Raw genomic sequence first — 27,046 nt, forward strand, 5'->3', positions numbered from 1 at the left:
TTGGCCATCCCAGGAATCCAATTTGATTCCACAGGTCTCAGAGAAATTGACTTTTTCAAATTATTTTTCTCTGATGATTTTATAAATTTAATGGTGGACCAAACTAATTTATATGCCCAGCAGTTTATTGCTCAAAACCCCACGTCATCATTTGCTAGGTGGACCCCTGTAGATGCAGTAGAGATGATGACGTTTTGGGGTCTGGTGTTTCATATGGGCATAGTAAAACAGCCAGAAATTAGGCAATATTGGAGTACAGATGTTCTGTACAGCACCCCATTTTACCGTATGGCCATGACTCGGGCTCGTTTTGAGATGATCCTTAAATTTTTGCATTACAACGATAATGCACAGTGCCCACCCAGAGATGATCCCACCTTTGACCGGCTATTCAAAGTCAGGCCGGTCATTGATCATTTCAGTGCCAAATTTGCAGAGATGTACATCCCTGAAAAATTTATTTGTATTGACGAGTCCCTTATACATTTTAAAGGAAGGGTTAAATTCCGCCAGTACCTTCCCAGTAAGAGGGCAAGGTATGGCATAAAAATGTATAAGCTGTGTGAAAGCACCTCAGGGTACACCCACATGTTTAGGGTATATGAAGGGAAGGATTCAAGAATTGAACCGCCAGAATGCCCCCCCTCCCTCGTAGGTGTTAGTGGAAAAATTGTCTGGGATTTAGTGCACCCCTTCCTGGATAAAGGTTATCACCTCTATGTGGATAACTTTTACACTAGCATCCCCCTGTTTAAGGCCCTTGGTTCAAGAGGTACAGCAGCTTGCGGTACTGTGCGCAAGAACCAAAGAGGCCTCCCAAAAACGCACATTGCCCAAGTAATGAGAAGGGGTGAAAGCAGGGGAATATGCACCGAAAATATGTTGTTGGTCAAATATAAGGACAAGAGGGATGTCCTTATACTGACAACAATTCACGGAGACAGTACCACCTCCGTCCCTGTACGAGGTACCAGTACCCACACCTCAAAACCTAATTGTATCCTGGATTACAATAGGTACATGGGCGGAGTGGATCTTTCAGATCAGGTACTGAAGCCGTACAGTGCCCTGCGGAAAACAAAAATCTGGTACAAGAAGCTGGCCGTGTATATCATCCAGATGGCACTGTATAACGCTTACGTGCTATTCCGTTCTACCGGCCAGAGGGGGACATTTATGCACTTTCAAGAGGAAGTCATAAAGGGCCTAATATTTGGGAACCAGCAGGCAGAGGGCCCCAGTACTTCTAGTACTGGCCCCCGTATTGTACCAGGGCAGCATTTTCCTGATGAAATCCCCTCCACTGGAAAAAAGGGCAGGACACAAAAAAGGTGCAAAGTTTGCTATAAAAAGGGAATAAGAAAGCAAACTATTTTCCAGTGTGACACTTGCCCCGACAAACCCGGCCTATGTATAAAGGAGTGTTTTAAAATATACCACACATCTATGGATTATTAGGTTCATAATTTCACCGTGCTTCGGGGGTCTTGCTAATGCCACATAGCACCCACCATTCATTCCACCAGAATCTGAGCCGCAAAATCCAAAAATCACTCCTTCCCTTCTGAGTCCTGCCATGCACCCAACTGGTATTTTTTGGTCACATGTGAGGCATTGCCGTACTCGGGAGAAATTGGGGCACAGATTTTGGGGTGCTTTTTCTCCTTCATACCTTCTGAAAATGAAAAATTTTGAGCCAGAACTGCATTTTTGTGTAAAAAAATTTAATTTTTCATTTTCACTGCCCAGTTGTATCAAAATTGGTGAAACCCCTGGGGGTTTGAAATGTACACTATACCCCTAGATGAATTCCCTGAGGGGTGTAGTTTGCAAAATGGGGTCACTTGTGGGGGGGTTCCACTGTATTGGTGCTTTGGGGGTCTTGCTAATGCGACATAGCACCCACCAACATTCCACCAGAATCTGAGCTGCAAAATCCCAAAATCACTCCTTCCCTTCTGAGTCCTGCCATGCACCCAAATGGTATTTTTTGGTCACATGTGAGGCATTGCCGTACTCGGGAGAAATTGGGGCACAGATTTTGGGGTGCTTTGTCTCCTTCATTCCTTGTGAAAATGAAAAATTTTGAGCCAGAACTGCATTTTTGTGTAAAAAATTTAATTTTTCATTTTCACTGCCCAGTTGTACCACAATTGGTGAAACCCCTGGGGGTTTGAAATGTACACTATACCCCTAGATGAATTCCCTGAGGGGTGTAGTTTGCAAAATGGGGTCACTTGTGGGGGGGTTCCTAAATTTTAGCATCTTATGGTGCCTAGAAACCTACATGGTGCCTAAAAAATAATCTCATAAAAAGGAGGCTCCAAAATCAAGTAGGTGCTCCTTCTATTATGAAGCCTGTAGTTTGGTCAACGTGCACACTAGGGCCACATATAGGATATTTATGAAAACAAAAGAATTGGGGGAATCAATTTTTAGTCACATTTCTCTAGTAAAATCTACGGTGTTCCTTAGAAAAATGTATTAAAATTTCAAATCTGCAAAAAAAAATGAAATTTTGAAATTTCACCTACACTTTGTTTTAATTCCTGTGAAACACCTAAAGGGTTAACAAACTTCCAAAATGCTGTTTTGAATACTGTGAGGGGTGCAGTTTTTGAAATGGCATCATTTATGGGGGTGTCTCACATACAAGTCCCTCAAAGTCACATCAGAACTGAACTGGTCCCTAAAAAAATCAGTGTTTGAAATTTTCTTGAAAATTTGAGAATTTGCTATTCATATTGTAAGCCTCCTAGTGTCCAAAAAAATTAAAAGGAAGTTGAAATAATGATGGAAACATAAAGTAGACATATGGTCTATGTTAGTTATTAACTATTTTGAGTGGTATGATTATTTGTCTCACAAGCAGAAAATTTAACATTTTGCAAATTGCTAAATTTTCCATTTTTTTACGACATTTTGGTATTTTTCACAAAAAAACACAGACTGTATCGACCCAAATTTACCACTAATTTGAAGTACAATGTGTCACGAGAAAACAATCTCAAAATCACTGGGATAAGTAAAAGCAAAAAAAAGTTATCCCCACTTAAGTGATACATGTCAGATTTGAAAAAAAGGGCTCTGTCAGGAAGGCAAAAACATGCTGTGTCAGGAAGGGGTTAATCCTCTTAACTTACAGTTGAGTCCAGCTCACAACCATTTATGCACCCTTATAGGAACGAAGCCAGCCGCTGCTGACCAATTATTTATATTTTTATAAATATAAAAATTGGCATTTAGGAACGGTCCCTTTCCCCAATCATACCACTAGTAGACCTATGCTGGCTCCCTGCCCGGGCTATTCCGCATAGACCGTAGCTGGGACTAGCAGTCAAGGCAACCCTGGAGGTATGGAACGAGGTGATCGCTGGGACAAAAGAGATGTCTCTGCCAAGCGCGGAGCTATCCCTTAACTCTATCTCCAAACTAATCCCTGATCTACATCTAGAGTCTTGGACCTCGGCGGGCATATCCTCCCTCGGCCGGGTCTCTCATGCAATTCTCCTCGCTCCAGGGAAAATACGGGTTACATAAGAATGAATTCTATAAATACTTACATATTCGACACTGGCTTATGGCTACTAGCACAGGCTCCGCAGTAGGACTCCCTACATCTAAAATACTCACCTCTAAGCTATCTCCCCAATCGCACAAAGGTGGCATCTCTAGGTGGTACAACTTCCTAGTATCTACAACTAAGCAAGGGAAACTACCTGCCCAATTAAAGTGGGAATCCGACCTTAATACTTCCCTGAACGAAGAGACATGGGACTCTATCCTCTACTCAGGTTTTAAAATGTCCAAATGCTCGCAACACGCTGAAATGTTCTATAAACTTTGTCATAGGACATATTTCACTCCCAAGAGACTCCATGCCATATGGCCGAATATCTCAGATTTATGCTGGAGGAATTGTGGCGAGGTGGGTTCTATCTTCCACATCTTCTGGGAGTGCCCAAAGATCCGTTCCCTGTGGATAGAAATCTTTGATCTTATTAGCGCAGTAATTAGAACCAGCATCCAGCTAGACCCGGTGGTAGCGCTACTGCACCTGCATGAACATTTAGGTGGGGGAGACTTATATATTTTAAGACATATCCTAATAGCTACAAAAGCAGCTATAGGCCATAACTGGAAATCCACGGACATACCTTCAATCAACCATATTGTGAATAAGGTCCATAACCACTTCCTCTTCGAAACTGCAAATGTTCAATACTCACCTGTCGCCTCATCGATTCACCTCAAGTGGCTGAAGTGGTGTGAATATAGGGAATCGCAGAACCTCTCTATGTTTAGCAACGACAGGTGGAACTTCTCAGCCTTCAATTAGCCTCCACACATACAGATGTAGCGGGATTCATCTTTGCAGGGGATGGCGATGGCGACGCCAGCCGCCATCCCCTGACCCGCGCCATCTGTATGCCGGAAGGTGACGTGCGCGTCCCCTTCCGACGGTGCTGCCCTCGGTCGCCCGGTGCCCACACCGGGTGACCGCACCCCCCGCAGTGCCCTCGGGTCCCCCCTCTTTTTCTTTTATATATATTTGATACCTTTCAAGTTTGTATTTACTAATGGTTATATTAAAATTGAAAAATTGTAGGTCCCTAAGGGCGATTATAAAAATGCTATATATCTTCTTGACATTGTCCAACCAGATTAATGGGTGATCCACTTGCGAAACAAACTTTTTTACACTGCCGTGTTTGAGTATCGCTCATGTCCTTGTATATGCATTTGTACTTTGTACTTTTCTCTGAAGACCTAATAAAAATCTATTATTGAAAAAAAAAAAAAAATATTGGCATTTAAATTCAGACAGGTTTTCATTTCTGACAATTATATCCTTACACCACAACTGCTGACCCAGATGGGCTAAAAAGGTGCATTTTTTCCCCAGCGTGTATGCAGAGCCATGATGGGGGAAAAAACAAACAACAACAACAACAAAAAACACTCAGTGCATACACACTTGCATTGCCTAATATTTAAAAGGCCTTTCGTAGAGAGATGAAGGCTACATCACAATGCTGTTCAATAGCCACAAAAATAGAGAGAAGGCTATTTTACTTGACTGTTGTTTTCAGTGTTATTAATGTAACCAAATTTTGAGCTGCATGATACAGATGTGTCCTGGCTCACCCATGCAGCTTAGCCATAGGAATTGCAGGTTGTTTACTCCATGCATGGCACTCAGAATCCATAAAGTTGCATGGGTGCTTGTTGCCGCAAACAGGATGCATGCAGTCCCACGTGCGACCTGCTCACAGGAAGCTGACCATGGACACACCTATATCTGCAGCAGCATGGTTTCCGAAATGGTAGCATACATAGGTGATAAAACAAAAGAGAAAGACAAATTCAAGGCCTGAATAGTTATTCAATGCATCATTTCATATTTAGCACAATGCAACATCCAGATTTTAAATAAAAAGCCTTTGTTACTGTCCAATCACATATATCCATGTCACTGCGTTCCAAGTGTTACAGGTTAACAAATAATTTTTTTGTTCGAGAAACAAAAAGCAAGGAGAAAATATATTGCGTTACTATAAGCTTACCTTAAGCAAATAGGATGATTTATCAACCTCTGCTTTACCAACAAGCTGGCAGATTAAGTTAAAATACTGCCCTTGCTGAATATCTGACAGCTTCAGTCTAGACTCAGAGAAGTTCTGTTGCCCCTTTTGCCAATCTCGTAAGGTTTCTACGGTTTTCTGGTCTTCTGCAGTAAAGCTGTAAGATATACTAGAAGTTCTTGGTGACAATGGAGCGCCAATAGCACCATCAAACACGAGAGCTGAAAATCCACTACTGCTAATGCCTTGAAAATCACTGTTGAACTTTTGAATCTAGAAGCAAAAAGGAAAACTTGATTTCTGCAATATCAGACTTTGGCAAGATTATAAACACAAGGCGTCAATTTATTTATATTATGGCTTTGTATTATTTTCTTTAGTCAGATAAAGCGCTCCCTCTTGGGATATATAATCGTTAACTTGGATGGAGTGTTCAGTGCTGGTCGTTGGAGTGTAGACGTGGCAAACAAGTATACCTCAAAGAAAAAAAAAAATGGACAAAACCATGTACATTGCAGGGGGGCAGATGTAACATGTGCAGAGAGAATTAGATTTGGGTGGGGTTTTACTTCAAAGTGAGATCTATATTGCAGTGTAAATATAAAGCAGATCAGTATTTTCCATGCACAGAAACAAAATAACTCACCCAAATCTAATTTTCTCTGCACAAGTTACATTTGCCCCACCTGCCGTGCACATGGTTTTTTCCATTGGGATGCAGTTTAAATCCCGGCGGGCGGGATCCCGGCGTTCAGAATCCCGACGCTGGAATCCCGACCGCCGAAATCCAGACACTTTCTCCCTCCGTGGGTGTCCACAACACCCCTGGTGGGAGAATAAATAAGCGTGGCGAGCGCAGGGGGGGGGGGTGCGATCCACGTCTCCCCCTTGTCGGGATTTCATCGGTCGGGATTCCAGCGTCGGGATTTTGAATGCCGGGATCCCGACCGCTACGCTCGGCACCGGGTCCGCTGCATGGCGAGCGCAGCGAGCCCGCAAGGGGGGGGGGGGGGGCGCGATCCACGTCCCCCCCTTGTCGGGATTTCGGCGGTCGGGATTTCGGCAGTCAGGATTCCAGCCTCGGGATTTTGAACGCCGGGATTTCATACTGAATCCTGTCCATTTGAGAAGGAATTTGCCTTTGCGAGTATACCAGGATAATGACCTATATATATTTGCTTCATATCAGAATGGGGCCTTAGTCTTAGGCGACAAGATAGAACATATGAAAAGATCCTCCAATGGTCAAACTCCACCGTCAAAAGTATACCTCATATACCTTGGACAAAAGTGAAATGGCATATATGGCCTTATAATCAAGGCTATGTGAAAGATTTCAGTAAAGAGTCTTTTCTTACAAGATCCCGGGTCTCCAAGAAAGTAGTCACATATGTCTCTTGGTTCTCTCACAGGTCCAATATTATGGTATAGTGACCCCTTGTATTAACAGTGTTTTTGCTTGAAAAAGGTTTTTCCCAAACAGAAATGCATTGGTGAATATAAGAGAAGATGATGGAGGAAACACGCAGGGAGCCAGTACACCTAATCAGTATGAAACAATCAACAGTGTACATGTTACACAGTAACTAAGATAACTAGCGTAATCTGTCTCTCTGCCTCCTGGACATAGCCCATGGTATTCAGTACTTCTTTGTCGGTGGGCCTGATGGGAATAGAAAGATCGTTGAGGAGTGTGTTTAAAGCCTGCCATTTTCCTTTGGTGAAATTCGAGTCTCCTGGTCAAGATATAGTGTTTAGGTGTGCAATGTTTTGTTCAATCAGGTGGCAATATGTTTTAATCGATGGATTCAACGAAACCGGATCAAACTTGGATTTTTTTTGTATTTTTGCTAGATATAAAGGTGGTACCAAAGCTTGATTTTCCTCTGTTTGTTTACCTTGGAAAAATTCCCGTAGTTTAAGTTGGCGATGTAGTTTTTACTGCTTGACCTTTAAACGGGTCCATTTTTGTGGATGAGTTCCATAAATGTTAATGGCCTATTCGATAGCTTAAAAATTAGTTCTTTGGATACCATTTTGGTTGTATCCCCCCCCCCCCCCCCACTTGTGTATTTTCTCGACCTGCAGCTGTTTGACCACTGGATCCTGGTCCTAAAAGGGAGTTGACCATGGCTTATAATAGTGTTATCTGAGTCCTTTGAAGTCTTAGAGTCTAGCCCGGCTCTATTGAATCTAGAAAAATATAAAATAAAAAATTAAGGGAAGTGACGTCAATTCTCTTAACCATCAGCCAGGGGTAAACCAGGTGTTTATCATAGTCACTGTTGACTTTATCTTTATTACTCTTCTTTAAAATTGATAAGATCTTTTTTGTATTTCTCCACTTGGAGTGTGATCTTTCCCATCCAGTTAGTTGCAGTGTCTTTAATAAGTGTATCATTATGTAGCGTTTCAAACGGTGCAATTTTATTGCGAATGATGGTCAACGTGAAGCTTCTTCAATAAATGCTCCCATCAGGTCAAAGGAACGTTTATTCAATATAGAAGCCCATACACGACAGAAGGGGATATTGTAGGGACATTATTAATGTGGAAACCGCAAGGGATTTTTTTTGTCCCGTACATAGTCAGATCGGATAACTATTATCACAGACAAATCCTTTTCTTTGCGTTTTAAGTTTAACCACTCGTGGTACAGCTGTATGGGGTCTGAGGTTCCACTAGATGCCAGAGAATCCACCTTGAATAAGACTCTATCGTAATCTAAGTCGAATATTAAAATAGCCAATACAATTGGCCACAGGGTGCCCTGTGGCTTGGCATTTTCTGACCTCACTGCGCTACAAAATCATCGACCACATTCACCCCTGAAAAGAGGGAGTGACAGATCAACAAGGCTTTTACAAGCCAAAAGCCATTGGACCTATATCCTTGATATACATACAGATAGTGGTAGATGCTCAAATTAGTTCAGTAATACCATTCAGGTGCATGCAAGGGAGGGGTTAATACTGAGTAAGTAAAGCAAGACAGGATCCTCTAGCACACTGAATGGTATTAGTAACCAATCTTGAACACTACATGATAATACAGGATATAGGTCCAATGGCTTTCCGCTTGTAAAAGCCGTGTTGATCTGTCACTTCCTCTTTTCAGGGGTGAATATATATAATCTGCAAAAGTGCATTTGAACATGTTCAGTAATGTTGTTCTTTTTTTTCCTTATCTTCTTTAGTATATTGAGGGTTGTGCATTAGCAGGGCGCCCAATTTGTATACGTACGCAGGCATAGTGAAATCGCATCTTATGGCACGGTTTTGTGCCGTGCGATGCGATCTCACTAGTTAATATGGTACTTGTATATTAGCATGGCACCCATTACACAGTTAGCGTAGCGGCTCTGTCAGAATCAGCGTAGTGTTCGCGCGTGCAGCGTAGATACAGTAGGCAGCCAGAAGTGGCGTAGTGCTCCCGCTACCTGTCATATTCAGTCAGAGCTGAAGGTGAAGTGACTGCGTAATGGCTGCAGAACCTGTCACAATGTTCAACTTGCCGCAGACAGAGGAGGCAGCAGTAGTTTTTTCCAGCAGCACCATTTGCTGCCAGTGACACAAACTTGTGTTAATGGATACCCAATGCGCTTAAAAAAGAAGGAGTGCAAGTGGCTCTGCCATATTAAAACGTGTCATAAGAAGGTGAGCCTCCGTGCGGCACATTGGTTCCCGGGTTGACATTTACCTTCTCTTACGCTTATACGATTTATTTATTCATGGGCGGAGGAGCTCACAAGTATATCTTTCTGTGAGCGGCAACTTCAGTTGTCGAATAAAACAACGGTGCTATACAATAATGATGCGTGAGGCCTGCACCGTGGACATAATGTCACAGCCCCAACACCGTATTGGAGGTCCAGGGAAAATCACTGAAGTCGAGGAGAGCCTCTTTGTACAGGGGAAAAGTCACGTGGGACAGATGCTGCCTCAACAGTGGCTATTCAGAGGCATTTCCAGAGACACCGGTGAGTGTTTTGTGACACCTGTACAAAGACGTGACGCCAGGACCCTGATGGCTGCCATCAACCAATACATTAAACCGGGGACTATTATCTACTACGATTGCTGGCGTGCCTAGAATGGCGAGCAGCTGGAGCAGGCAGGGTACCATGATGCTCGGATGAACCACCGGTTTAATTTTGTAGATCCAGAGACTGGGGTTCACACACAAAACATTGAGCACCTTTGGGGATCCTGTAAATGGCACAACAAGTGTCAAGGAGGCACTGCGCGCCAGAATCTTGACTCCTACCTACAGGAATATATCTGATGAAAGACTGTCGGTGCAGAAAAGGCTTTTGAGCATATTCTGTATGCACTTTCTCTTCTTCCAAAGGCTGATGCAGAATTAGAAGAATGACTCTTATTATATTCTTTGTTCTTGATTAATTATTATTATTGTAATTTGTTAATTTGATATTTTATTTTTTATTATTAAGTAAAATCCAGGTGTGAATGTGTTTCTTAAACACCCCCAATATCCACACCAGCCCGAAGCGTGGCGAGCGCAGCGAGCCCCACAAGGGGATGCGTTACACGTCCTTCCAACCTTTTCATACCCCCACTATCCACGTAGGCTTTATAAAGTGTGGCGAGCGCAGCGGAGATGCGGAACACATGCAAAGTAATCCGCATGCTCTCGCCACATTTCAGGCTCGGTGGCTCGCTGCGCTTGTCACACTTTATAAAATCAACTCCACGCCGACGTGGATAGTGGGGGTATGAAAAGGTCGGGAGAACGCGTTACGCGTCCCCTCACGGGGCACGCTGCGCTCACCACGTTTCGGGGTGATGTGGATAGTGGGGGTGTGCTAAATCCCATTGTCATCACAGACGTGTACACTGGGGGTGTTGTGCTAAATCGTATGCGATTTTGTGTGTGATGCTATGCGAACCGCGGTCAGGGTGCAGTGAATAAATTAACTAGTGAGATCGCATCAAATGGCACGAAAATGTGCCATGCGATGAGATTCCACTACGCAGAATAGCCTACTAAACAAATAGCTTAGTGGGTGCCCTGCAAATACACAAGTACCTTATTTTTTTGTGCAATAGATTATGTTAGTTATCTTAGTTACTATGGTAATATGTACACTGTTGATCGTACACTGTTGATAGGTATAATGGCCCCCTGCATGCTTCATATATCTGTCAGAATAGGATGACGTCAATACAGGGGGCCTCCCTTAAACAACACCGGTGGGCATCTGGATATACAGGCAAGTGCAATTTTGTATGTAAGGGACTGATCTGTTTCAAACTTGACAGGCTTTCAACTAGTATCCTATAAAAGTAGCAAATAAGAGGCAATTAATTACTTGTTTGTAGAAGTGGTCATCATTTTATTTGGAGGAATTTAAATTCCTCTCATTATTTAGAGGACTATTTGTCTAAAAAAAAAAAAAGATCATGGCATAATAATATATTATTGCAAGTATCCCAAGCTTCTGCTTTCACACATAGAGAAACTATTAATTAACATTAAACACATGGAGTAATCAGTACAATCTATTTAAACTGTCCTGCAACCTACCTCCAAGTCTGTCTGTTGTTACCCAGTTTGTTTTATCACGGTCTACTATTGTAAAGCGCAACGGAATCTGCTGCGCTATATAAGAAACTGTTAATAAATACATTTATATTGTACTTAAATTTCATAATCTAAACTAATATTTGCCCATAATGGAGCATTCTTGGTTGCTGAAGTTCCTTCCAAACGATATGGAGAATACAAGACAATGGGTCAGATGCACTAAGCTTCAAAAGTGATAAAATAGGGATAAAATAGGGAGTGATAAACAACCAGCCAATCATCTCGTGCCTGACATTTTCATACACAGGGGGGTATTCAATGTCAGGGGCACGGCTGTCGAGCTAGAGCGACAACCATGACCCTGTCCCGTACTCGTTTTGCTCGCCTGGAGCTCGGCAGTTGGGATTCAATGTCCCGGCCGCCGAGCGGTGAGAAGGGGGCGTGGCCGCGAGTTGAGGACGGAAATAGACGAGCTCCGGCTAGGAGCTCGCCTATTTCCGGCTTTTCTCGGCAGAACGAGCCCGACAGCTTGTGCTGTCGGGCTCGTTCTGCCGAGAACCCCTGTTCAATGCTGTCGGGGAAGACAGCATTGAATAGGGCCCCGCAGTCATCTCTCCCGTAGGGAGATGGCTGCGGGAGCACGACACCGATTGAATACCCCCCACAGATTGAATACCCTGACATGGCAGGTAGGAGCGAATTGGCTGTCTATCATTCTCCATTTAATCACTTTTGAAGCTTATTGCATCTGGCCCATTGCCTTTGGTAAATCGTCAGAGTTCCTAGATATAGCATGTTAGTTCCATATATTTATAGTTAAATATAGTGAATGGTAAGGATTAGCATGTTTTAAACAGTTTAAAAATCATACCTTTAATCTGTGAAACCGCACAATATCACCAATTTTATAGATTTTTGGGAGTGCTTCTGGATTTCCATTGAAAAATGTGCATTTCAGTTTGACATTTGATTGATCAACAATTGTAACAACAGAGCAAAAATCTAAAAACAAAAAAACAAAAACATCTGCACTTACAATTTCATCTATGATGTGCTTATTTACACCCCTTTTCCTTATTCTAAATAAACAAGTAATTTCTCACACATATATACTGTACAAGTTGATAATGAATTGTTGTTTATATAATATTTCCCTTGCTCTGATGTAATGGTCCATGGAATATGGTGCACTTTAAAATAAAAATAATAATGCACACTGAAGCTGAATAACATTGGCAAACAATCTTTAAAGAACACCGCAATTGTTTTAAATAGGCACTTATAATTATACGTACTGGCCAATCTACTTCATCTTGATATGGAAACTTCTGCAGTACAGAGTACCATCTTATAGTTACTTTGCTTGAATCCGATCCTTCCTGGCATTATTCTTATTGCACTTAATTGAATCAGACCCCTTAAAATACTCAGTTACTCTGGTTTAGCTTTCCATTAGCTCAGTGGTTCCCTACCAGTCATTGCACCTTGGAAGACTTGCAGGGGTGCTCTGGATTAGAGGTCCATAACCAATTCAAATTATTTATGAGCAATGTAATAGGCAAATTGTGGACAAACAAAAGGGAATCTTATATGTTACCACATAACTGACATTAAGATTGGAGATATAAAAACACAATTTACTTACATTTATATTTTTTTCTGATTTTATCAATTAGAATTGTTTGGTCTAGGGGTGCCGTGAAATTAATGCGGATATTTCGGGGTGCCAATATTCAAAGTGTAGGAACCACTGCATTAGCTCATTCATACTGAATGGTCAAATATTTAGGTTGTGGAATATGTGTGCACCATATAAATAACTGATAATAACTGTAACAAAGAAGCAATGTAATAATGAATGCCTGTATAAAAAAAAAAAAAACTGCAAGCAGTAGGAGAGAGAACTGCATTGCAAGAAAGTAAAGCTTCTGCATTCGACAATACACCTTAGAACAGGTGTGTCACCATAGCGTTAATGATTTCATTTCTACATAGCATACAATTGTAATTCTCGTGTTGGGCCCCATTGAGGTTGAAAAGAAGATTCTATTCATGCAGCTCTTTAAACATGCATATTTCCTGACTAAAGGTGCCCATACACTGTGCGATGAACTCTGTGCTTTTATACTACAGTATATTGCATAGCACCTAGTACAAAAAGCATACAATGTGCTACAGCACCATACTTTTTGTACTAGATACGATGCAATCTAGTACTAAAAGCATGGGCTGCACAGTCTTTATGTGCTGTGCGATGGGATGCCCATGGGAGCATGCGTCACACCACACAGCACCATTGTACCGTGTATGGCAGGGGTGGGGAACCTCAGGCCCGGGGGCCGTATGCGGCCCCCATAGCCAGTCTGAGTGGCCCACACACCCGTCCCGCGGCTTTGCTGGGAGTCAAGTACAGGGTAATTCTCGCAAGAGGTCGGTAGTTCTCATGAGATTCCTCTTAATCAACAGCACCTGGAGACTGTCAGTCCTATTCAGCGGCAGCCACCTGTGCGTGGGACGGCTGCAGTAGGACAATTTGTAAGAGAAATTTTTACATATGGCCCCCGAAGGATTTTTCCCCCACACCAAAAAGGTTCCCCTTTAGAGGCCTACTTTTCTGTGCCTGCTTGTACAAAACCTGGTATTAGATGTACAGTGGAATCCTAAAGGTGCGTACACACTATATGATACATTGTTAACAATATAATATATTGTGCATATAGTTAATGTCCTCCACTATATGTGTATACACTAGATCATTTGCCTGGGAGCTCAAGGTACATCACCGTTGATATCGCTCAAAGAAAGTATCGTATAGTGCAGGCATGTCCAAACTATGGCCCTCCAGCTGTTGTGAAACTACAAGTCCCATCATGACTTGCCACAGTTTTGCTATTAGGGAATGCTATAACTATTGCAATGCATGCTGGGATGTGTAGTTTCACAACAGCTGGAGGGACATAGTTTGGACATGCCTGGTATAGTGTGGGGATGCAGTAAAAATCCTGAATGGGTCATAATACCGACAAGGTCAAAATCCCGACATATAGAATGTACAGGTGAAACCGTCAACATGTCGCGAGGTCGACATGGGTTTTTTCACTGTTTTTTGACCCGACATTTGCCGATAGGCGGTATTTCATGCCCTACCATCCACTAGAGCATGACCATCCATTCATGCCCTACCATCCACTTGGGCTACAGCTCACTTCCAACTGTGTCCCTGTCGACATTCGGGTAAAAAAAACAGTGAAAAAACCCATGTCGAACTCGCGACCTGTCGACGGAAAGGCATGTTGACTGTTTCACCTGTACATTCTATATGTCGGTATTTTGACCTCGTCGGTATTTTAAATGTCGGGATTTTGTCCTTGTCGGGATTTTAAATGTCGGGATTTTGACCTTGTCTGGATTTTAAATGTCGGGATTTTGACCTTGTCGGGATTTAGTCCTTGTCGGTATTATGACCCTGTCGGGATTTTGACCGTTGGGATTTCATACCGAATCCATAGTGCGTACACAGCTTAAGAGATAATTGGCAGTACCTTATATGGGGCCCATTTATAAATCTGCACCCAACTGTCATTTTTCAAATATATGACAGTTGACAGCTGTTTGGCTGGAGCACCATTTATCATATGCAACAAGTTTTAAATAGCTAAGTCTTGTTAATAAATGGGGCCCACAATGTTATCAGTAGCAAGGAAGACACTTTCCATTACAATGAGCATGGTAAGGCATAAAGGCATTAAATGGACCAATTAGAATACCAGTTTAGAATGTAATGGTAACTTTAGACATTTCATGACGTCATTACAGTATATCTGTGTCCTGTTTATGAACTGTATGATAGTGCTTATGGCACATGTGTAATAAAGAAGAATTGTTCATGTTATGCTGTACCAGCCAGTGCTTGATACAATGCCCAAATTCCAGATATAATAGACTCCGCTTCAATTCAGAACTGGAGATCGCAAGAACACGGATTCCAGGTATAGTATAAAACACATCTCCTATTTACAAACTACAATTAAATTTCCCCATATTGTGTCACTGTATTTAAAAAAATGGTGCTCTACAACCAAGTTCCTATAAAGTATGGCAATGAAACTTTTTTTTTTTTTTAAATGAGAAAATATATACTACAGTTTAAATGACTATATATGCCCAGTAAATATGTGGATGCCCAGTTTAACCACATTTAGTCTGTATGGTTGCTATGCTATCCATAACAGATTTAGGAAATGTCTCAATAAGGGCGGGATGTACTAAAGGGAAAATGCGGTAAAACCCCCGTTTTACCGCATTTTCCTATGTACTATCACCGGTTCGCCCCGTTTTCGCAGGCCAGGGTATCGCCACCCAGAGGGTGGCGATACCCTATAGAAGCCTATGGGCTTCTTTCGCCGCCCGACGTACGCCGTCCGCGCGCCGCCCCCCCTCCCGTCCTCCTTTAACCTCCTCCTCCCCCTGGTGTGACAGCCGGGAGGACATCCGGCTTCAGGGGGGAGGAGGAGACGCAGGGGGACGCTGGCAGCCGCCGGGAGGTGACGGAGACCCCCGCAGCCCACATCACAGGTATCGCGGGGGTCTCCGTTACCGCAGCCCGATGCTGGCCGCATATGTTAGTACATATGCGGTAGCATCGCGGCGGCTGCCGTGCGAAGGGCGGGGATGTATGTTGATACATCCCGCCCTTTGTCCCATACACACTAACTGTTGGGGATCATGGCAAATATAACCATATCGGCTGCGAGCAGTCGATATTATCGGTACACACTGAGCGATATCGGCCACTATCAGTGATGTTGCCCAGACACGCAAAACATGTAGGTCGCTTGGCTATATTGCCAAATTGACCTGCATGTTTGGAAGACATCAATCATTGTTAATGACAAGCGGAAGCATGCATCGTTTATGAATTTGAATGTACACACTAGACGATATTGTGAACAATAGCCTTTTTATTGTGTATGGGGTTAAGTCTACCTTTTAAAAGCAGCATTTTAAGAGAGAAATACAGTCACAGTGCCATCTTGAAATTCCCATTATTTCTTCCAGTCTTAAATACACTTAAATGCTTTTTAATGTTAACTTATTATACTTCAGCAGTCTCATTATTTTGTAGCTTCAAGGTACGTCTAGACAATTTGGAATATTTAATTAGTTTTCTAGTAGTAGTAGGAATTATTGAAAATGTACTCTTGGGCAAAACTCAGGCTAACCATATTCTGAAACAATTTTTTATATTAATATATATATATATATTCATCATCATTTTGATTGCACTTCATCATTTGTTGTTTATCAAAAAATCTGCCCGTGCAGTTTGGTTTATACAGTATAGGCAAAACACAGCGGAAAATCAAAGAGCGCATTGCCCAGCATCGCAACGCTATTCGGGCTGCCTTAGAGAAAAAACAACTCCATCATCCTCTCAATAGTTTGAGATTCCGAGTCATTGATTGTATACCCCCCTCTCTTCGAGGTGGCAATCGCCCCCTCAAATTGCTCCAATGTGAAGCAAGGTGGATCTTCCGCCTTGATCTTGTATCTCCCAAAGGGTTAAATGAACAACTTAACTTTAATGTGTTCCGTTAATACCCATTATTACATTGTATTTACCTGATCTCTCTGTACACTAGAAGCTGTGTGATACATAATATTCTTGCTAATAATGTAACTCTTTCTCTGCAGAAACTGTATGCTTCCATTTTTTGATTACATGTCTGTTACTATGGTGATGGTTTGCACGGTATGGGATTGGTGAAAATATTTTCAGCTCGATGATGTCATCATTGTCCGCCTGATAGGCGGGGTTGTATGAGCTGGCCACATTCACATGGTGGGGATATGTTATATAAGGTATGTCTTTTGTATTCATGTATATCCTGATGAAAATTTCACAAAATTACATTGAAACATTGGGAAAAAAAAACAGTTTGTATCCCTATTGCACACTGAATGAGAAATATACATATAATAATCAGATAATACAGAGATCTTGGTTGCATATATCTGCAGATATAGGGTTAAGCCCCCAGGCCGTACGTCAAGGCGTCTCTGTCACTGGGGGTCCCTAACACTGGGTATGGGTCTGGGGTGTGGGCCCCCAACATGCCGACACAGGCTGACTACTCCAGGGCAGCACACAAATGAAAGTTAGTAGGTGTTAAATAAGAAGCACATAAGTGCTATGTAGGGAGGTGAAGGTGTGATTAAAATAATACATACAATAGGGAAAAAACATAAATGTTAATAAAGTGTTAGGGTGTGCTACCCTGGAGCAGACCAGCCATACCAACAAAGGGGGAATCACACTCCCAAACCCATCCCATGCACAATAACAAATCAATGGGCCTAATAGCCCAGTGTAAGGCCACATGATAATGGCTTACAACATCTGAGAGCCAGCTTACCTGGAGATACCCCTGGCTTCTCCAATGGCACTCAGGTGTCAGCAATCCCTCCTATTGCTGACCCATCTATGCCTCTCAACTGCACAACACTTTTATTGGTAAGCTGCTCAATCAGAGGTCTGTCATTCAGGTGCCAACAGGGAGGGGTAAATCTGGTTAGGAAAAAAAAACCCAGTGTTAGGGACCCCCAGTGACAGAGACGCCTTGACGTACGGCCTGGGGGCTTAACCCTATATCTGCAGATATATGCAACCAAGATCTCTGTATTATCTGATTATTATATGTATATTTCTCATTCAGTGTGCAATAGGGATACAAACTGTTTTTTTTTTCCTAACCAGATTTACCCCTCCCTGTTGGCACCTGAATGACAGACCTCTGATTGAGCAGCTTACCAATAAAAGTGTTGTGCAGTTGAGAGGCATAGATGGGTCAGCAATAGGAGGGATTGCTGACACCTGAGTGCCATTGGAGAAGCCAGGGGTATCTCCAGGTAAGCTGGCTCTCAGATGTTGTAAGCCATTATCATGTGGCCTTACACTGGGCTATTAGGCCCATAAATTTGTTATTGTGCATGGGATGGGTTTGGGAGTGTGATTCCCCCTTTGTTGGTATGGCTGGTCTGCTCCAGGGTAGCACACCCTAACACTTTATTAACATTTATGTTTTTTCCCTATTGTATGTATTATTTTAATCACACCTTCACCTCCCTACATAGCACTTATGGGCTTCTTATTTAACACCTACTAACTTTCATTTGTGTGCTGCCCTGGAGTAGTCAGCCTGTGTCGGCATGTTGGGGGCCCACACCCCAGACCCATACCCAGTGTTAGGGACCCCCAGTGACAGAGACGCCTTGACGTACGGCCTGGGGGCTTAACCCTATATCTGCAGATATATGCAACCAAGATCTCTGTATTATCTGATTATTATATGTATATTTCTCATTCAGTGTGCAATAGGGATACAAACTGTTTTTTTTTTCCTAACCAGATTTACCCCTCCCTGTTGGCACCTGAATGACAGACCTCTGATTGAGCAGCTTACCAATAAAAGTGTTGTGCAGTTGAGAGGCATAGATGGGTCAGCAATAGGAGGGATTGCTGACACCTGAGTGCCATTGGAGAAGCCAGGGGTATCTCCAGGTAAGCTGGCTCTCAGATGTTGTAAGCCATTATCATGTGGCCTTACACTGGGCTATTAGGCCCATAAATTTGTTATTGTGCATGGGATGGGTTTGGGAGTGTGATTCCCCCTTTGTTGGTATGGCTGGTCTGCTCCAGGGTAGCACACCCTAACACTTTATTAACATTTATGTTTTTTCCCTATTGTATGTATTATTTTAATCACACCTTCACCTCCCTACATAGCACTTATGTGCTTCTTATTTAACACCTACTAACTTTCATTTGTGTGCTGCCCTGGAGTAGTCAGCCTGTGTCGGCATGTTGGGGGCCCACACCCCAGACCCATACCCAGTGTTAGGGACCCCCAGTGACAGAGACGCCTTGACGTACGGCCTGGGGGCTTAACCCTATATCTGCAGATATATGCAACCAAGATCTCTGTATTATCTGATTATTATATGTATATTTCTCATTCAGTGTGCAATAGGGATACAAACTGTTTTTTTTTCCTAACCAGATTTACCCCTCCCTGTTGGCACCTGAATGACAGACCTCTGATTGAGCAGCTTACCAATAAAAGTGTTGTGCAGTTGAGAGGCATAGATGGGTCAGCAATAGGAGGGATTGCTGACACCTGAGTGCCATTGGAGAAGCCAGGGGTATCTCCAGGTAAGCTGGCTCTCAGATGTTGTAAGCCATTATCATGTGGCCTTACACTGGGCTATTAGGCCCATAAATTTGTTATTGTGCATGGGATGGGTTTGGGAGTGTGATTCCCCCTTTGTTGGTATGGCTGGTCTGCTCCAGGGTAGCACACCCTAACACTTTATTAACATTTATGTTTTTTCCCTATTGTATGTATTATTTTAATCACACCTTCACCTCCCTACATAGCACTTATGTGCTTCTTATTTAACACCTACTAACTTTCATTTGTGTGCTGCCCTGGAGTAGTCAGCCTGTGTCGGCATGTTGGGGGCCCACACCCCAGACCCATACCCAGTGTTAGGGACCCCCAGTGACAGAGACGCCTTGACGTACGGCCTGGGGGCTTAACCCTATATCTGCAGATATATGCAACCAAGATCTCTGTATTATCTGATTATTATATGTATATTTCTCATTCAGTGTGCAATAGGGATACAAACTGTTTTTTTTTCCTAACCAGATTTACCCCTCCCTGTTGGCACCTGAATGACAGACCTCTGATTGAGCAGCTTACCAATAAAAGTGTTGTGCAGTTGAGAGGCATAGATGGGTCAGCAATAGGAGGGATTGCTGACACCTGAGTGCCATTGGAGAAGCCAGGGGTATCTCCAGGTAAGCTGGCTCTCAGATGTTGTAAGCCATTATCATGTGGCCTTACACTGGGCTATTAGGCCCATAAATTTGTTATTGTGCATGGGATGGGTTTGGGAGTGTGATTCCCCCTTTGTTGGTATGGCTGGTCTGCTCCAGGGTAGCACACCCTAACACTTTATTAACATTTATGTTTTTTCCCTATTGTATGTATTATTTTAATCACACCTTCACCTCCCTACATAGCACTTATGTGCTTCTTATTTAACACCTACTAACTTTCATTTGTGTGCTGCCCTGGAGTAGTCAGCCTGTGTCGGCATGTTGGGGGCCCACACCCCAGACCCATACCCAGTGTTAGGGACCCCCAGTGACAGAGACGCCTTGACGTACGGCCTGGGGGCTTAACCCTATATCTGCAGATATATGCAACCAAGATCTCTGTATTATCTGATTATTATATGTATATTTCTCATTCAGTGTGCAATAGGGATACAAACTGTTTTTTTTTTCCTAACCAGATTTACCCCTCCCTGTTGGCACCTGAATGACAGACCTCTGATTGAGCAGCTTACCAATAAAAGTGTTGTACATTGAAACATTGATTTAAAGGAACTGTTTATTGCCTCTTTATTATGCCAAGAGTGCCGCACCTATGCTCTCTATACTGTCTTCTTCTGTGAAGGCACTGGCTAAGAAATTCTCTTTCACTTGGAGTGCCTGACTCTGACCCCCTGCTTATATATATATATATATATATATATATATATATATATATATATATATATATATATATATATATATATACATATATATATACATATATACACACATACACACACAAACAAAATAGAGGAGAAGGGCACCCAATAGTGCAATATCATCTGGTTTATTTAAATGAAGATTTTTTTAAAAGGCTTTAAAGTACATCAGGCGTACCACAGCATTCATCAGCGGTGGACTTCAAAACCACCTGGCATAAAATATAATCCACACTGGCAAGCAGCAACAACTGCGGCTGGAGAGAGACCCTCTCAGTGCACTCACGGTTCCCCGACTACACACTGGATGTGTGCAGGGACGGATTGACCACGCGGCACGGCTCTGGGGATCGTAGCTCTCTCCTCCGCTTCCACGAGCAATTGCGTCAGTCAGGCCACGCCCTTGCGCTACGTGCAAATGTATAGATCATTGTGTGGTGCCCTGTTCATTCTGTGACTGTGTGTGTGACTCCGCCCAGTGTTATACACACACTCACAGAGTGACAGTTCTGGGCTATTATATAAGAAGAAGAAATTATATATATATATATATATCTCCAAAGATTCAGAGGCATTCGGACGAAGTAAAGCTTCAAGATGCAGTACTTTCAAATAATCATAGCTGTATTAGGCGCCAAGCGCTTTCGAGGACCAACACCTCTTCATCAGGGCACAGCAATAATACAATAGCATAGTACTTACCCCACCAAGTGCTAAAACTGCTCCATCCCCGCCGGGCACCGGCCGCCAGCACGCCGGAAGGTGTCATCTTGCAACTTCCGGTAACGCATGTTCCTGAACGCAGGGAGCGTTCTACCTGATATCTGGCTTGCGTTCCACCGGGTGCACAGTGACTTCCTCCTAGCAGCACCAGGCGTCAGCACCCTGTAAGGATATACACAGATAATCAGCACATCATTTGAACAAACATCCCCATATCAAACCAACATCTATAGAAATTAAAAAAATATAAATAAATAGAAAACATACAGTAAACATAACATTACATATCACAGTGGCCAGAAATAGGCATGGTTACACTAAAAAGATAAATGCGAGAACACACAAAGCTCCACTATATTATTCAAGAAAGGACTGTTGAACTATATTACATGAGGCTGTTCCAATTAATCTTTTTGTTTAGTCCACCCGGATTGGTGGTACCTAAACGCATAATCCATTGTGACTCCTTGATCAACAACCTTTTTGCACGGTTGCCGCCATGTATTGACAGTGGGACCTGGTGCCTAATACAGCTATGATTTTTTGAAAGTACTGCATCTTGAAGCTTTATTTCGTCCGAGTGCCTCTGAATCTTTGGATTTGTATATTACAGTACTACTATATGAGAAAAAGAGATTAGTGGCACTCACGTAACTTCCAAAATAACGACAGTGACTACTGTAATGCAATCAACATTTCGTTAATTTAAAAACTGTCTTCAGGATACAGTAAATAAAGACTGTAGTTACCTTAAATAAAAGATCAACCTGTGATTAGCACGCTGCATGTCCGGCATCCCAGACGCCGCTGGACCCCTGGGCGGGGTTATACTATAGTGGCTAGCTGAAGCCAAAAAAGTGCAAAGCACAAACTAAACAATGAACAAACGGCTCTGTAGGTGTCACACGGCGCCCGTCGCGCCCGCACTGTTAAGCCGCATAATTTCTATTAACTAGATAGAGACGACAAGAACCGCAAACTGGCATCAGCGATCATCGGACTAGCAGCATGCACTGACAAACAATACATTTGGCAATCCAAATTGGACACTATTAGTCCTAAAGATCTTAATGAGTATTTATAATTTGCCTGTTATCTGTAATGTTATTTCTGGATTATTAGCATAGTGTTATAATTAAGACGAATGCCTTTATAATAAGGAGACTCTTTTAAATCGTTATTTTGAGTATCGATTTATATAGCATTAATTTGTATAATGTACAGTACATGTGATTATGGTATTCGATATATGTCTTGTTTCATACATATGTTTATATTTTTCATTTGTTTCACTTGTATATATGTATTGGTTGTCAGTGCACGCTGCTAGTAGTGAGCCACCGTGCCCCGCGCAGCTTCGCTCGCCACACTTTATAAAATCAACTCCACGCTGATGCGGATACTGGGTGTATGACGTGGATAGTGGGGATATGATGTGGTTAGTGGGGATATGACGTGGATAGCGGGGGAAATGTGTGTGTGTCTTGTGCTTTATACTTACCCACCGCGTCCATCAATAGGCAGCGTTCAGTCCCCCTCCTCCGGCACTGGCAGCGAACAATGTACGCAATTAGCGTAGTGCCGCTGAGGGAGCAGGGAAACCACGTGATGCTCCCCCAGCGGCAGGACAGTAAGTATAAAACAAAGCACCCACCACCCTGCTCTCAGTGTAGTTTCACGGCGGCATCGGCTATGCTGACAACGTAGCTAATGGAGCCCACACACGCACCGATCCCGGCGTGCGTTGTGGGCTTAACTAGCACACATAGCATCGCATCGTATGCCTTGTGCATACGATGTGCATGCGATGCTAGAAAAAGCTAGTACAAAAAGTATGTACAGCACATACTTTTTGTACTGTACGATGAGGTGCCGCGGGAGCGCGCACCCCATCGTACAGCATCGCACCGCCGGCAACGGTGCGTGTGTGGGCTCCTTTAGGCTACGTTTTCAACGTAGCCTAGAGCTGTCGCCGTGAAACTAAATATGTACCAGAGTTAATTCTGATACTTCAATACGTGGACCTGTGTCATCAGTACAAGATTGAAATAGTGCTGCCATATTATACCTTCTACCTGGGATGTGCACCACAACTAATTATATATATATATATATATATATCGCACTGCAGAAGCGACTGGTTAAACATGTTTAAGTGATCCGTGACACCTTATAGTAGTTCTAGTGCAGTTTACGTATCACAAGCTAATACAGCTGTGTATATTACATACCAGTTCCTTTGCTGCGATACGGAGGTTTGAAGAATGCCACAACTCCATACATATTAGCTACGGTACCTTCTTTTAACTGATCAAGACTAGTATAAACGTAGTTTTGTGCAGGGACCTAAAATACATAAACGTACACCAATTAATGAACAACATGATACAGCGTGCATCCCCCTGTCAGCCCTACAGACACGTACATTCATGCTGCCGGAGGATCAGCTCTGTACTTATACAGAGCCTAAAGTTTAAAAAACAGCATCACCAGCGCACGGCGCTTTCTGCCAGTACCTAGTACCAACACTTCCTGGGACTCAAAGGGTCGTACTGCGCATGCCTCAAAAGCGCGCGCCTCGGTGCACTTTAGTTGGACGTCTAGGTGCATGCGTTGTAGTCATCGTCGCAGAATTTGTATTCGAACATGCGCATCTCGAGCCCACGAACAACGCATGCGTGGCATGTTCGTCTGTCTGTCCCCCCCCCCCCCCCCCCCCCCCCTTCTACAGGATATCATAGCGCTTGAATACAGCTGTCCACCAGGGGGCGCAGAGTAATCGAAGTATAGAAAAGACCAAAAAAGCCTCTTGTCACCATCACCAGTTAATTACGTCAACAGAGGAACATCAATATGACAGTAGAAAAGATTGGGGGAAAAGTATAACAAAGTAATGTTGCCCATACATGATGCGTTTTGGTCCCAATCGCATTACATGCAAATCACATGCAATTTGCATGTGATTTGTGTGTGATGCGATTCAATGCGATCATGACCTATTTAAAAAGGATGTGCTGCACGAACTTTTTGATCTGTGCGTTGGAATGTGCGCGGGAGCATGCATCGCCTCGCACTCACAAATCGCATTGTGTGTAGGCACTTTAGTGTGTACACACGGGGCGATATGGCTTCCGATGTTGCCGATATAGTGAACATCGGAAGCCATATCGCATGCAGATCGCATGCTTTTTTAGGGCTTGCGCTGACGATGCGCGCTCCCGTGTGAGTGCAAATCGGCAGTGAAATAGAGAGGGCGGCCAAGACTATATAGTGCAGATCTGCACTATATAGTCTAAATTGTCCCTCTGCATGCCGTGCGATGCAAGTCCCGATACGATCTGATCGTATCGGGACTTGCATCTCACGGCATATCCTGCCGTGTGTACACACCATTAGACTATTGATTAGAATACTAAAGATGTGCAAAGAAGAATTTGTATAGCACACAGCGCTACCCAAAAAAAGACCTTATCACACCTTTAGGTAATACATAAAATTAGACAGTGACCTTGAGTACACTAGGTGGTCCCAATCGGCAATGGGTCACCAGTATCTTTTCCCCCCAAAAAATCTTTAGACCTGGAATGATACAAATTTCTCCCAGACACAGGGAGGTATTAATAATTTACAGTTTCTTATATAGCGCAGCATATTCCGTAGACAGAAAAAACGAAATATCGTAGCTGCGCTATGCCTCCTGCCCCGCACCGCCCACGAAAGACACCCGCTCAGCGGGTGTCATAGATAAGGGGAAGCGCTATCCCCTGCTTTAGCGCAAAAGCCCCTTATCGTCCCTTAATAAATCTACCCCTTAGTAGCATAGGCGAATCTAAGGGGTGGTCCGGGGGTGCACCGGACCACCCATTAGACCGCCGATCTGCGTTTTAGCCCGGGATTAGTAAATCATATCCTGGCTGGACCCGGCCGCTCACCACACTTGCAGAGCTGCGGACCCGGTCACAGCACTTTGCTAGAAGAAAAAATGGCCATGGGAGGGCTGCTGCACACAGATCCTCCAATAGTCCTTTGAGTGACAGCTACCTCCGTCCACCTCCCCCCAACGGCAATCACGCAGCAGTGTTCGTGGTGCGACGCGCGCTGGGGTTGTCACTTGTCAGGCAGCCAGCCGAACACTCGAAGGAGCCGGGGTCTGTGCTGTTTGATAAAACAAAAAGTAAGTGTTTCTTTGTCAGTGTCAGCGGCAGCCTGTCCGTCCCCCCCCCCCCCACTCTGCATTTGCTATATATATTATATATATATATATAGGGCGGCTCGGGTTTGGGACTACCATTAGCTAGTATGTGTGTGCGGGCAAGGGGGACTTTCAATAGCCAGAATGTACAGTATGTGGGGGTGATGGGAGGTAAAACAGGAAGGCAGTAGGGGGACTGATTGGTTATTTTGTTCCATAATATATTTTGTGGCATGGTACATTACACTTAAGACCACACACCCCTTTTGTGTGGCCACACACCCTTTTATGTGACCACCACGCCTCATTTTCTGGAGCGCGCGCGCCTTTGGCGCTTGATAACTTCACTCTCTATTAGTACTTAAATCTGGGACCACCCATTACCAATTTCTAGATTCACCTATGCTTAGTAGGGAGAATTTTGGTTAGGCTGTAGTGTGGGGAGGGTTAGGACTAAAGGTTGGGGTATGAGATTTAGGTTTAGGCAAGGCTGGATTTGTCATTAGGCCCGTGAGGCACCCTTCAGAAGTTTTTTTTTTTCAATATAGTGTTGCGTGCAGCCCCGTGCTCCCCTCTTCAGCACCGCAGACACAGTCCCTCTCAGCATCCCATGCTCCACTCAACGAGGCTGGTGAGAGAAAGACCCTCAGCAGGCGGAGGCAGTATATTGAGTCCCAGTGTACTCCCACCAGCGGCACCTCCCCAGTTCCGCACTCCCCCTCCAGCACCACAGCTGAAGTCATGCTCTGGCCGCCACCATTCCAAAATCCCCCCCCCCCCCCAGCACTGGTGAGAGGGAGAAACTCAGGCGCGGAACTACCGCCGGTGCAGACGGTGCCCAAGGGATTAAAGGGGCCCGGTGCCACCATCTGCCCGGCATAACGAATTCCTCTTTTCATGTGTGCCGTGTGCACGTACGTGAGCGGCGGGGGGTATGCGGCGGGTAGCCGGGCCTAGCTGCACTGGTAGGCAGCATGGGCATGTGCCATGTGTCAGAAATGAAATGCATGCAGCGGCAGCAGCGCCCTGCACGCCTGCATCCATTCCGGCCCGGGACTGGTTTCAGGTAGCCTAGCAACAGACAGCCAATCGCAAGGCTGCCTGTTGCTGCTATGAGACAGACAGGAAGTGATTTTTCTCTGAGGCTGAGCACGCGGCAGGAGGAGCGGAGGAGCGACTCAAGTCACTGGAGCACCAGGCACAGGCAGCCAGACTCAAGGTAAGGGGAGGGGAGCCGCTGACAAAACATCCTTAATTACAACAGGGGCTGGGGGCCACACAACACAATTAAATATAAGGGGGGAGGCTGGAGCAAAAAAAGTAAAAAAATAAAAAGGTATTTGCATTTGATACAGTGTGTGTGTGTGTGTGTATATATATATATATATATATATAT

At 43.7% G+C, this 27,046-nt stretch overlaps 1 protein-coding gene across 2 annotated transcripts in view; it reads right to left on the reverse strand.

Annotated features, from left to right (window-relative positions):
• The window catches only part of POT1 (protection of telomeres 1), a 109,771-nt gene extending 85,697 nt beyond the window's left edge, over positions 1 to 24,074 (reverse strand). Inside the window, exons 1-4 of one of the 2 annotated variants that reach the window (XM_083182857.1) lie at positions 23,884 to 24,074; positions 23,690 to 23,804; positions 12,004 to 12,134; positions 5,568 to 5,858 (exon numbers count right to left, since the gene is read on the reverse strand). In XM_083182857.1, coding sequence (XP_083038983.1) covers positions 5,568 to 5,858; positions 12,004 to 12,134; positions 23,690 to 23,804; positions 23,884 to 23,889 — 543 coding nt within the window. In that variant the 5' untranslated portion in view covers positions 23,890 to 24,074. The remainder of the gene's footprint in view (positions 1 to 5,567; positions 5,859 to 12,003; positions 12,135 to 23,689; positions 23,805 to 23,883) is intronic. The other variant, XM_083182856.1, reaches the window with a different exon arrangement.
• Between the last annotated feature and the right edge of the window lie 2,972 nt (positions 24,075 to 27,046).

The sequence above is a fragment of the Crinia signifera genome, chromosome 4, assembly GCF_055691185.1.
Source record: "Crinia signifera chromosome 4, ASM5569118v1, whole genome shotgun sequence".
Classification (NCBI taxonomy): domain Eukaryota; kingdom Metazoa; phylum Chordata; class Amphibia; order Anura; family Myobatrachidae; genus Crinia; species Crinia signifera.